The 12,428-nt window shown below is 52.9% G+C and overlaps 1 protein-coding gene across 1 annotated transcript; it reads right to left on the bottom strand.

Moving 5' to 3' along the window:
- Window positions 1–9,450: 9,450 nt before the first annotated feature.
- LOC131378793 (olfactory receptor 14C36-like) lies at window positions 9,451–11,732 on the bottom strand. The gene is made up of 2 exons (XM_058424357.1): window positions 11,687–11,732; window positions 9,451–10,406 (listed from the first exon to the last, which is right to left on the bottom strand). The coding sequence occupies exon 2, from the start codon at window positions 10,381–10,383 to the stop codon at window positions 9,451–9,453; it is 933 nt and encodes a 310-aa protein (XP_058280340.1). The 5' UTR covers window positions 10,384–10,406; window positions 11,687–11,732.
- Window positions 11,733–12,428: the final 696 nt, after the last annotated feature.

The following is a 12,428-nucleotide window of genomic DNA, read 5'->3' as shown; positions in this document are numbered from 1 at the left end:
GACCACCAGGAGGGTGACGAGCACCACGTGAAGAGACCACACATGTACTACAAAGTTTTACATAATCATGTGATTAGAAAATATGCTACAACATGAAGGTTAGGAAAGAATAATGAGAATATAAAAAAAAACCCCAAAACAAATGTATAAAAGCTAGTACTGTGTGAGGAACAGACAAGTGAGTTTGTGGTGGAGCTATCCCACTCACTCCTGGCATTGAATAAACAAACACCTGCTCTAAAAGCCTTATAGTATGGGTTACTGATTTCTTGCCTAGTTTTCCTGGGTTTTTCTGCCCGCCTCATTGCCTGCAAAGTTGGACTTACCCGTAGTAATTCCCAGTTGCTGGGAGAGGCTCTTTAGTCCCTGGCTATGAAAGCTTCCCCCAGCTGATTGTGGAACCAAGGAGATAATTCTGACACTGCAAGGACTCTGTCCTAGGGTAACTTTATGATGCTTGTATCCCCAGTCGTCTGTTCTGTTTCTGCTGTATATTGAGTTCTGTGCCTTTAAGACGGGTTCTAAGAACAAGGAGGAGCACTGGGTTTGTTTTGAGAAAACTGCCTGACTCCAACACATGATGGAGGCTTGGAGAGACTGCAGGACAGAGATTTCTTTTTCTTTTAGTTATTTTCAGCTAGCTAGGGCAGAGAACTTCCGTGGACTGTTTTTTTTTTCCTTTTTTCTTGAGACTGTTAAAACCTGCTCTGGACTGGAAAAAAAACAGGGGAGCACTGTGAGCTTGCAACTGCGGCCCACCGGAGCCTGGACCTCGGCATTTTCCAGCAGCACTGGAGGGACTGGGACTGATAAAAGACTGAGAGAGAGCTGATCTACATCCATGGCAAAACTTTCTCAATTTGCTATCTCACTCCAGAACGAGAGGTTTAATTGTTTCACATTATTCATTCTTTATACTTGCATGCACTTTGTTTGTTAAGTAAAAAAGAAGACCAGTTGGAGGGATGGGCCACATGGGTTTGCTTCCCAGAGGGATCCTATTCAGAGGTTTTCTCCCAAATTTGTCCCTAAACCAAGACAGACCCCTATAATCAAGGGTCCATTGTTTTCCTCTCCCTGCCCCAGCCCTGCAGAGCAGCCCAGACCTGTCTGGCCCTGCAGCAGGAAGTGGAGGCACTGGAGGTCAGGGACAGCCACTCTGTGTCTGGAATGCTCAGGACATGCTCAGCTCAGGCAGCTCCTGCAGCCCCAGGGCCAGCCCCGCTGCCCAGCACAGCAGCACAGAGTTGGCCCCGGGGCTCCTCAGGCAGCTCCTGCTGCCCCAGGGACAGGGCAGCCCCTTGCCAGGGCTCCTCTGCACACCCACGGGCTCCTGCTCTGCTCCTGGCACATGCCAGCTGCCCACAGAGCCTTTCCCAGGGGAACACGTCTGTGCTGGCCTGAGCAGCCATTGCTGCAGCCCCTGCCCTGCTGCCCACAGCCCCGAGCTGGGGCTGCTGCTCTGCAGAGCACGGGGGCTGTGCTGCCCAGGGCCCTGGGCTGCCTCTGCTGGGCTCTGCTGCTCAGGCTGGGAGACAGAGGCAGCTGATGCTGCTCCCTGCACTGACCCCCTCCCACACAGGCTCTGCTGGGGCCATGGAGGCTGCTCAGAGGTGCCTGCCTTGTTCCAGGGCTGCCCCATGGCCTTGGCGCTGCCCTGCATCCTCCTGGGGAAGTTCCCTGAGGGTCAGAGCAGTCCGTGCCCAGACTCCTTTCCCTGTGCCTGCTGTGTCCCCTGGGGCTGCAGAGCTCTCCTGGCTCACAGCACACATTCAGTCCTTGATCTCGGGCTGAGCCCACCCTGGCCAGGCCTGTGCCCAGGGAGCTCCACTCCCTGCTGATCCCTGGCACACACTGTCCCTGCAGGTGCCCTGTGTTCTCCTGGCAGCTCCCAAGGCCCTCCAGACAAACCTTCCCCTGCCATCAGCCCTGGCACAAGCTGCAGAGCCCAGCCAGGTTCAGCACAGACCATTCCCCATCTGATGGGCCCTGGCCACCAACAAGCAGAACCTGACCCAGCCCTGAGTGCCCTGAAGGCCACCCTGGGACCCTGATCTCATCCCACTGAGCCCTGGGAGAACAAGGAACACAAGGAGCCTCTTCAGAGTCTGTTCCTTGGGCCTGTTCCTGAGAGTGACTCTGCAGGGAGAGCAAAGCCTTCCTGCCCTGCCCTCAGGAGATCCCTTTGCTGCTGGAGCTGCTGTGCTGGAGCCCAGCTGTGTCCCAGCAGTGCCCATGGCCTGTCCCTGCCTGTGGGCACAGCACGGACACGCAGCAGGACAGTGACCAAGCTGCCAGAGCACTGGGGCCTGACAGCCACAGCAGGGCTGGGAAGGAGAGGCTGGAGTTGGGAAGAGCAGATGTGGGAAGAGCCAGGGCCATTGTCCCTGGCTGTGCTGCTGTGCTGGGAGTCTCTTCCCTCCACCTCTGCTCACAGGCACTGCCCCTGCAGAGACAGAGAAGGGCTGAGGAAACATCTTGGACACACAGGGCAGGGGAGGACACTTTATTTTACATAAATGCACAGTGATCATGGCTCCTTACTATCTCTGGTGTAGCAATATTGTGAAACATTATCAAAAGTTAAAAAAAAAAAAAGAATAGAATACACCAAATAGAAGAACAAAAAAAGACACATGGCACAAAGCAGTCTGGGCCTGCAATGAGTTTCTTTCTGAATGCTATGCAGAAACAAAGAGGCACTTGATGGTTTCTGAATAGCACAGAGTAGTCAGATTCCTCAGGGCATCCTCACGCTCCTGGTTCCTCAGGCTCTAGATGAGGGGGTTCAGTGTTGGAGGCACCAGCGAGTACAGAAGTGACAGCGTCAGATCTAGGGATGGGCACCAGGGTGGCACAGGTGACCTTTAGGCTTTGCAGGACCCAGGCACAAGGGCTGTGCCCAAGTCAGGGCTGAGCTCACACTCTGTGGGCTGGGGCAGAGCCCAGGCAGAAATCAGCCCCTGCCCCAGCAGCTCTGCAGTGGTGGCCACCAGGCCGGGTTGCCAAGGGAGGCTTCTGGCCATGGCCTGCAGGGAGCTGCTGCTGCCCAGGTGCCTTTGGTGTCCCAGGCTCTCCTGGCACAGCTCCCAGCACTCTGCACTTGTGCCCGAGGCCTTCACTGTGTTGGGGCTGGCCTGGGGCTTTTCCTGCAGTGGGACCTGGCCTGGCCATGGCACAGGAAAGGCAGTTCCTGCTGGAGCAGGAGGCTCTGCCTGGAATGGGCTCAGACAACTCCAACAAGGCTCTGTTTGCAAAGCCCCCAGTGGGAAATGAAGAAGCAGGGGTCATGCTGCTTTTGGGGTGAATAATGCTGAAAGCAGCCTAACTCCTCCATCCCAAAGTTCAACGTCCTGAGAGTGAGGTGAAGCTGTGGCAGAGCTGGAACAATTCCCAGGGAAAGGAACAACCAAGTGACACCACTGAGAGCTTCTGCAGAGCTGCTGAGCTGGCACAGCCTGGGCACATCTCACTTACAGGGCAGCACTTCAGTCCCTGCCCCAAATTTTAACTGCACATCTCCTTATATTTCCCTTCTTGGGGATGCGGTGATTCCTCCCTGCAATGCGGACACCCCTCCAGGTCACTGCCTGAGGCTGAGCTAAAGAGATTTGCCCATGGTTGTTGGTCTGAGGGAGAGACACCCATCTCTACTTAATAACTGATTTTGCTTTAATACAATTGTTTCAAAATTGCTTCCTAGATCACTGTATTAAAATATGTGTAATAGCTCCTGTGCTGTGGAGTAAATCATTCTGATTAAGACCTTTTTGTCTAATCAGGATAATAATAATTCATATCTATATGTACACAAATACTTCTGGTTTGCCATCCTGAATGCTGTGGGACAAAGTTGTACAAAGGTTCAGTTTCACCTGTCTAATTCTTTACACATAAATCCTTGACAAGGTCTGGGGCTGGGATTGGATCCAGCCACTCTTAGCATCCTCGCACAGGATTTTGTAAAGCCTGGGGGTCCTGGTTTGGGGAGCTTGGGGATATATTTGGGGTGTTGGCAGTCCTTTCTGCACCTCATAACCCAACAGGAGATTCTTTAATAAACTGTGACTGAAACTGCCACTGTGCCCATGACAGGAACCCCTGTGAGTGTCTGTGACATCCCGTCTCTTTGGCAGCCTGGAGACTCCTGGGATGTCCCCATGGAGCCCCTGTGAGTGTCTGTGACCTCACTTTTCTTTAGATGCACAGGGATGTCACCACTGGACTCCTGCCACTGCCTGGGACAAATTGGCTCCTTGGCAGCCTAGAGACACCTCTGTTGTCACTGTGCAGCCCTGTGACTCTCTGTCACCTCATGACCCTTAGGAAGATTAAGGACCCCTGGGATGTCACCATGGAGCCCCTGTGACTGAGTGTGACCAAACAGATCTTCAGGAGCCCAGACACCCCTCAGATGCCACTATGGAGCCCCTGTGCCTGCACGTGAGCTCACGGCTCTTTATCAGCTGGAATCCCCTGGAATCTCTTCAATCTTCTCTGCTGAGGATGCATCCTCTGCAACTTGGAGGTTTCCTGATGAGTTTTAGCTCTCCAGAGGCTTGCTCAGTCTTCAGTTCTTTAGTTCAGGAATCCACTGCCAAAGGCTCATTAATATTTTAAAACACCCTAAACTATACGAGCCCTTGGGAATAATTTAATTTCAAGTCTTCAATTCTTCTGTGGTTAATTGTACACATTTCAGAATTGTATTCAAAGAAAATATACTATATCTTTTAAAAAAGCAGAGAGATTTTTGTCCTATTTCATTTTCTTTTCTTGTTTATAGATTGATGTCAGCGATCCCCAGTTGATATTGATCCCCAGCACCTCCTAGTGCAGTCTTAGTAGAAGTGAAAATCAAGACCCTCCATGGCTGACCATCAATCACACTTTGTCCCTACCCCCACCCCACCATTTCCCTCATCCAGCCCCTGGGACTCAGAGCAGCCTTGAGCAAATCTGAGCTTCCTCCACTCCAGGCTGCACCTGCAGCTTTCAGCTCCTTGGCACCAACTCCCACCTGCTTTCCTTGCAGAAGGAGCTGCCTGAGACACAGAGGGATGTTCATTTATTGCCAGTCAATAAAACCAAGGGAAGGCACAGCTCCATGAAAAACAGAAGTCCAGCCAGTGACACAAATAGAGGGGAAGATCAGGATTCCTTCTCCTGCCATTGTACAATTCCAGGAAATTCCTGGTCTCTCCTGGTGGGAAAACTTTGGCATTTCTTAAAAGTGCTCAAATGACCCAGCTAATGAAGACGTGCTCATGCACCTCGCAAGCTGCAGGTCCTGTACAGCCCTGCAGGGCTCCTGTCCCATCTGCTCTGCTCCAGTGTAAAACAGGGCCCAGCACTGTCCCAGGATCATTAGAGAGCCGAATTGGAAAGGACCTCAGCAAGTCAGCAGCCCAAGCTGTCAGAAACGGGGTCAAACCAAGTGGTTCAAGGCTTGATTTGGTCTGGATTGGAAAATCCCAAAGGACAGGGAGGGGGCAGCACCTCAGCACCTGTCTGAGCCCATGGGAACAAAGGTTTCCTCCTGTCCTGGCTGAAGCTCCCCTCTTTCCCCCTCCTCCCATTGTCTTTTGTCTCCCACCAGGCCCCTGGTGAAGAGCCTGGCTCTGTGCTCTCCATCACCTCCTCGGTGGCACTGCCAGGCTGGCATGAGGAGCCCCTCAGCCTTCCCTGCTCTGGGCTGGACAAGCCCAGCTCCCTCAGCCTCTGCTCACAGCCAAAGGGCTCCAGCCTCACCTTGGGGCCCTTCCCTAACCCTGCTGCAGCAAGAGACATCTTTCCTGTCCTGGGGAACCCAAGCCAGGCCACAGTGATCTGGATCACGCACGTCCTTGATGTCCTGGTCACACAACCCAGCCCCTTGACCGCCTGTCAGGCTCTGGGGTCGATCCTGTGGAACATCCTTTGGTGGAGGCTGTGGCTCCAGGTGCACTGGGGGGATTCTGGGGGACAGGGGACCCTGCTGAACATGAACAGCATTGGACTTCATGGTGGAAAATGTGAGGGGGGTCTGGGGTGGAATGATCAACACAGTGACCTCACACAGCCCTGTTGTGATGTCACAGACAACTCTGTGATGTCACACAGGCACCTGGTACTGTCACAGCCAACTCTGTGATGCCATAGTCTGCTTTGTGATGTCACAGAGATTTCCAATGATGTCATGGCTGCTTGATGACCTCCCCTACACCCACTCTGTGATGTCATAGCTCACTCTGTGACCTCATGTTACCAGATGATAAATGGTCTACACATGATGAGCTAACATAATGCTCATTCTCCAAAACCACTGGCCCACGGAAACCACACAGTGCCCATTGTGTAAGAAGGGGAACTGGAAATTCACCCGCCTCAATGTCCTGCCAGCTCAGCCAGGCCGACTGGAACATTGGGGTCTGTGACCACCAGAGACCACCAGAGAGACCCCCAGGACAGAAGAGTGCATGGAAATGGGGAAGGGAAATAAGTAAATGATTCCATGGAAATGATTATCATAGGTAAGTTTAGTCCAGGACCATCAATGGATATGAATGCAAAATACAGAATATAAACAGAACCTTTCCTGTACTCAGCATGCACGGCTTTGTGAGGAGCTCTTCCCCCATGCACCCAGCCAAATAAAGAACGCTGCTTCTAAATGCTACATTGGTGTTAAGGAGTTTCGTATTTTACCAAATTTTTGGTAACATTCCCACTGCCAAGGAAAACTCTGTCTGCTGCTGTCCACAAACAGGAAAGGGCTGGTGGGAGATGTGATGGACTGAGGCTGCCTGGGGTATTGTGACCATGAAATAATCAACTTTCCAAAAATCTGGGAAAGAAGGAAAGGCATCAACAAAACATCTACACTGAAATTATGGACTGCAGACTTTGGCCTCTCTAGGATGCAGATTTGGGGAGTACTGAATCAGGTACTGATTTTTTTAAGGGAAAAAGCCCTTAAAAACAGGAGAGTCCAGGAAGGATGGACACACTTCAGAAAAGGAATCTTAAGGGGAGAGGAGCATCGTGTCCTGGTGTGCCAAAAGATGAGCCAGTGAGGAAAATGACTTGCCTGGCTGCCCATGAAACTTTTGTGGGAACTCAGGAAAAGAAAAAAAAAAAAAAAAAAAAAAAAGGTGCAACACCTAGGATAGAAGGTCAGGCAATTCAGGAAATGTTTAAGGATGTTGATAGGTCTTGGGGAAAGAAAATTAGAGAGGTGAAAGATAGTTAAAATTTAACCTGGCCAGTTTTCTGAAAAATTAAAATGTTTCCACAAATAAATTTATAGCAAAATGTGGGATAAGGAAAACATTTAGTCTTTATTCGATGCTGTTAGGAATATAGTAATAGAGATAAGGAAAAGGCTGAGCTGCTTAACACCTTGTTTGCCTCATTTTTCAACAATCAGACAGGTGATCCTCATGACAAGTGTTCTCCTGAGCTGGTAGATGGGCACAGGGAGCAGAACAGACCCCCTGTCATCCAGGAGGAAGCAGCTGGTGACCTGCTGAGCCACTCAGATGCTCACAGGTGTCTCTGGGACCAGATGGGATCCATCCAAGGGGGATGAGGCAGCTGGTGGATGAGTTCACCAAGCTGCTCTCCATCATTTCTCATCAGTCCTGGCTCTGCAGGGAGGTCCCAGAGGACTGGAGGTGCCAGTGTGAGCCCATCCCCAAGAAGGGCTGGAAGGAGGATCTGGGGAACTCCAGGCCTGTCAGCCTGACCTCGGTGCCCAGCAAGGTTCTGGAACAGATCACCTTGAGAGCCATCACACAGCACCCACAGGATGGCCGAGGGATCAGACCCAGCAGCGTGGATTTCAATATCTGCATTGATGATCTGGATGAGGGGACTGAGTCCACCATCAGCAAATTTGCAGATGACACCAAGCTGGGTGAGAGTGTGGATGTGCTGGAGGGTAGGAGGGCTCTGCACAGGGACCTGGACAGGCTGGATCCAGGGCCCAAATCCAACAGTGGGAGGTTTAACAAGACCAAGGGCTGGGTCCTGCACTTTGGCCACAACAACCCCTGCAGTGCTACAGGCTGGGGACAGAGTGGCTGGAGAGCATCCAGGCAGAAAGGGACCTGGGGCACTGATGGACAGCAGGCTGGACATGAGCCAGCAGTGTGCCCAGGTGTCCAAGAAGGCCAATAGCACCTGGCCTGGATCAGGAATGGTGTGGCCAGCAGGAGCAGGGCAGTGATTCTTCCCCTGTGCTCAGCACCGGTGAGGCAGCACCTTGAGTACTGAATGCACTTCTGGACCCCCAGTTTAGGAAGGACATGGAGGGGCTGGAGCGTGTCCAGAGAAGGGCAACAAGGCTGGTGAGGGTCTGGAACACAGGTCCTGAGAGGAGCAGCTGAGGGAGCTGGGGTTGTTTCTCCTGGAGAAGAGAAGGCTCAGGGGACACAAGGTGGTGTCAGGGCACAGGTTGGACTTGATGATCTCCAAGATATTCCCCAACCTTGCTGATTCTGTGATTCTCTGAAACCACCCTTGGAGCAGTTGCAGGATGAGCCCTGGGCCGCTTCTTCAGAAGGTCCAGCAGCCCAGGTCCCTCAGCTTCTCCTCACAGCCCCAAAGCCCATCCTGTCAGTCCTGCAGAGCCTCTGCAGCCCCTCCTCATTGCCCAGAGCAGGGAGCCCCACAGCCAGACACAGCAGCCCAGATGTGCCCCCCTGGCCTGTGGCGCCTCTGGCAAGGGAACAGCACCAGGCACTGCAGGAGCCTGCAGACAATTCCTGCAGCACGTGGAGGATGATCCTGCTCCCCAAGGGATGTTCCCATGGTGTGATGCTGTTTGCCCCCAGCCTGCCCACGGCCACCCTGGGGCTGCTCACGGGGCTTTTCCCCACTGAGCATTGGCCTGGGCGTGTTCTGGAGAGAGCCTGGGCAAGGAGCCTGGAGCCCCCAGGCCCTGGCCTGAGGCGTCAGAGCTGCCCCAGCAGTGCCCATGGCCTGTCCCTGCTGCAGCCCCGGCACTGCCACCCCCAGCACTGTGCCCGGCCCCGAGAGCACTCAGGTCCTACAGCAACACCAGGGCCAGGAGGGCAGCGGGGCAGGGCCACGGGAGCAGCACTGGCAACACCAAGTGCTGCTGCTCCTGGGCACAGCTGCTGTGCCAGCACTGATCTGCCCCAGCTCTGCACACAGACATTGCTGCTGCATCTCCAGAGAAGGGAATATAATGGGGTCTCCAGTGCAAACTTCGTTAGGAGATCTTTTTGTTTGTTTAAAAGCCACCAAGAGCACAGCTTCCCGATGACACACTTAGGGGCCACAGCAAAGGTGGAGATAAGCAAAACAAGAAAGGACACAAGCAATGACCTTGCATTGTGAACATCATTGAAAATGAAAACTAAGAAAAAAACCCAACAACCAAACCAACAATTGCTATTGAAGATGATGTTTATTACAAGATATTTTCTGTAATTGACAACCAATTTAATGTTTCTGAAATAGCCCTGTCATCAGTGTCCACACTGCAGCCTTGAGCTCCTGGTTCCTCAGGCTATAGATGAGGGGGTTCAGGACTGAAGGCACCACTGAGTACGGAACTGACAGAGCCAGATCCAGGGATGGGGAGGAGATGGAGGGGGGCTTCAGGTAGGCAAAAATGCCAGTGCTGAGAAACAGGGAGACCACAGCCAGGTGAGGGAAGCAGGTGGAAAAGGCTTTGTGCCATCCCTGCTCAGAGGGGATCCTCAGCACAGCCCTGATGATCTGCACATACGAGAAAACAATGAACACAAAACAACCACAACCTAAACAAGCACCAACCACAGTAATCCCAAGTTCCCTGAGTTTGGAGTGTGAGCACGAGAGCTTGAGGATCTGGGGAACATCACAGAAGAACTGGCCCAGGGCATTGCCCTGGCACAGGGGCAGGGAAAATGTATTGGCCGTGTGCAGCAGAGCGTAGAGAAGGCCACTGGCCCAGGCAGCTGCTGCCATGTGGGCACAAGCTGTGCTGCCCAGGAGGGTCTCGTAGTGCAGGGGTTTGCAGATGGACACATAGCGGTCGTAGCACATGATTGTCAGGAGTGCAAGCTCTGATGCAAGGAAGAAGACAAGCATAAATACCTGTGCAGCACAACCTGAGTAGGAGATGTTCCTGGTGTCCCAGAGGGAATTGTGCATGGCTTTGGGGACAGTGGTGCAGATGGAGCCCAGGTCGGTGAGGGCCAGGTTGAGCAGGAAGAAGAACATGGGCGTGTGCAGGAGGTGGCCGCAGGCTACGGCGCTGATGATGAGGCTGTTGGCCAGGAGGGCAGCCAGGGAGATGCCCAGGAAGAGGCAGAAGTGCAGGAGCTGCAGCTGCCGTGTGTGTGCCAATGGCAGCAGGAGGAAGTGGCTGATGGAGCTGCTGTTGGACATTTCTTCACTCTGGGCATCATGGACTGTTGAAAAAAGTTATTGACAAGCTGGGACAGATTTCTTTAAGTCAATCCTATGCCCTTTCATTAGGAATCCCCTTAAAACAACCCTTTTGTGGGGGGAAATTTGCTTACTTTTTTTTTTTTTTTTTTTGAGTGTGAGTTTGAGTTTGAGTTTGAGTTTGAGTTTGTGTTTGTGCTACTGAGTTACTGCCTCATCTTCAGCATTTCTCTCAGCCTTAACTCTGGGGAGCCCAGAGGGAAAACAGAGTTCCCTGTCCCCCCGTGCAGTCAGACCTGCTGGTCCCCACACAATCTCCTTTTGCTTATTACACCTCCTTCTAGTTCACAATGGACAGAAATAAAAAATGCTTGGAAAATAAAGTGGATGTTTTTGAAGGCTAAAATTTCAAACTTAATTTCTCTGAACTCTTCTCACTTTTTCTGTTCAGCTGGATAGGGACAGATTGCAAGGTCTGGTCTGGCTCTCTGCTGTCTGGAGTTGTGCCCCCTGGGAGCTGTTTCTCTGTATCCATAGAATCAGGATATCCTGATTCTCTGGATACAGAGAATATATATATCCTCTGTCCTTGCCAGTGCTCCCAGAGCCCAGCCCAGCCCTGGGGGCTCAGCTCTGCCCTGCACACCCCTCCCAGCACACAGCACTGCCCAGGGGCAGCTCCCTGGCAGCAGGGCCTAAAGGGCAGCTCAGACAAACAGAGATGCTGCAAGCCAAGGTGCTGCTGGTGCTGTCTGTAGGTAGAGGAGGGTGAGGAGGCACTTTCTGAGGGAGCTGTGAGGCAGATCTGCTGATCCCCAGGGTGACAGTGCAGGAGTCTCAGTGACACACACAAACCTGACAGCCCCTTTCCCTTTCCTTTAGGAGAAAGCTGAGAGCAGCCCTGGCCATGCAGCACCATGTCCACAGCAGCAGGAATCTGCCTTGGTGGAGGTTGCTCCTTCCACCTCCAACTTCTCCCCACAGTCCATGGGGATCTCCCAGGCAGGCTGAGAGCTGCCCCTGGCAGCTGGCAGATCCCCTGGCCTGGCCAGGAGCCTTCAGGGCTGCAGGAGCTGCTCGGCAGGACAGCCCTGGGCACCCCTGGCTGCAGCCCCAGCTTCAGCCCCTGCAGCCGTCCCTGGCAGCAGGAGCCGTCCTGCCCTGTCCCTCTGACGGTGCCCAGGGCAGCCCCGCTCTGGAGCACATCCTCCCCCACAGCAGAAAGGGCAGGAGAGCCATCCTTACAGTCATGTCAGTCCTGTCCTGGGTCAGCTGCAGGAGATCCCTGCAGCCAGAGACTTACTGTGTCAGGAGTGGTGAAGATTTCTCCATGAAGAAGCTCAGTATTTTCAAAAGGTGTGAAGATTTCCCTGTGAATAATGTCAGCATTGTCCTTCCAGTTGATTTAAGCCTCTGTCTGCTTATCTCCCATCAGGTGCCTGCAGGCAGTGCCCTCAGCCCAGCTGGGCTGGAAGAGAAGCTGCTCCTCAGAAAAAAATGTCTTTTTGAAGCTCTTCTTCATTGTAAGTAGCTGCCTCTGTGCCAGGAGACCAGCCCAGCTCAGCAGCACAGCAACAGCACAAGGATTTTAATGATCCTCTCAGGGCTTTGGTGTTGTTTACAGCTGTGTCAGTCCTTGAGAGTGTTTAAAAAACTTTTCAAGAACCCAGAGTTTGAAACTCCAAAGTTTCTTGAAGTTTTAATGGGACTCACTGAGGGACACGACTCTGAAACTGTCCCCAGGTTCGAGTTAGAGCAGAACACTGCAGGCAGTGATGACAGGTGGGGACAAACAAGGCAAAGGTGTCTCTGATGCTGACCAAACCTGGATGTGTTTCAGGAATGCAAAGGGCCAAGGCCTGAGCCCCAGCCCCTGCCAAGGCAGATCCTGTCCCTCCCTCAGTGCTCAGGGCTCTTCCCGGGACACTGGGATGTGGGGATGTGCAATGCCAAGGGCAGCACCATGGGGCGGCCCCTGCCAGGCTGCTGAGCAGGGACAAGGAGGCAATGAGGCCCCAGGCCTGCCAGGGTCACTTGTCTCCTGC

The sequence above is a fragment of the Hirundo rustica genome, unplaced genomic scaffold, assembly GCF_015227805.2.
Source record: "Hirundo rustica isolate bHirRus1 unplaced genomic scaffold, bHirRus1.pri.v3 scaffold_215_arrow_ctg1, whole genome shotgun sequence".
NCBI classification, from domain to species: Eukaryota; Metazoa; Chordata; class Aves; order Passeriformes; family Hirundinidae; genus Hirundo; species Hirundo rustica.
This window is presented reverse-complemented; position numbering and strand designations above follow the sequence as displayed.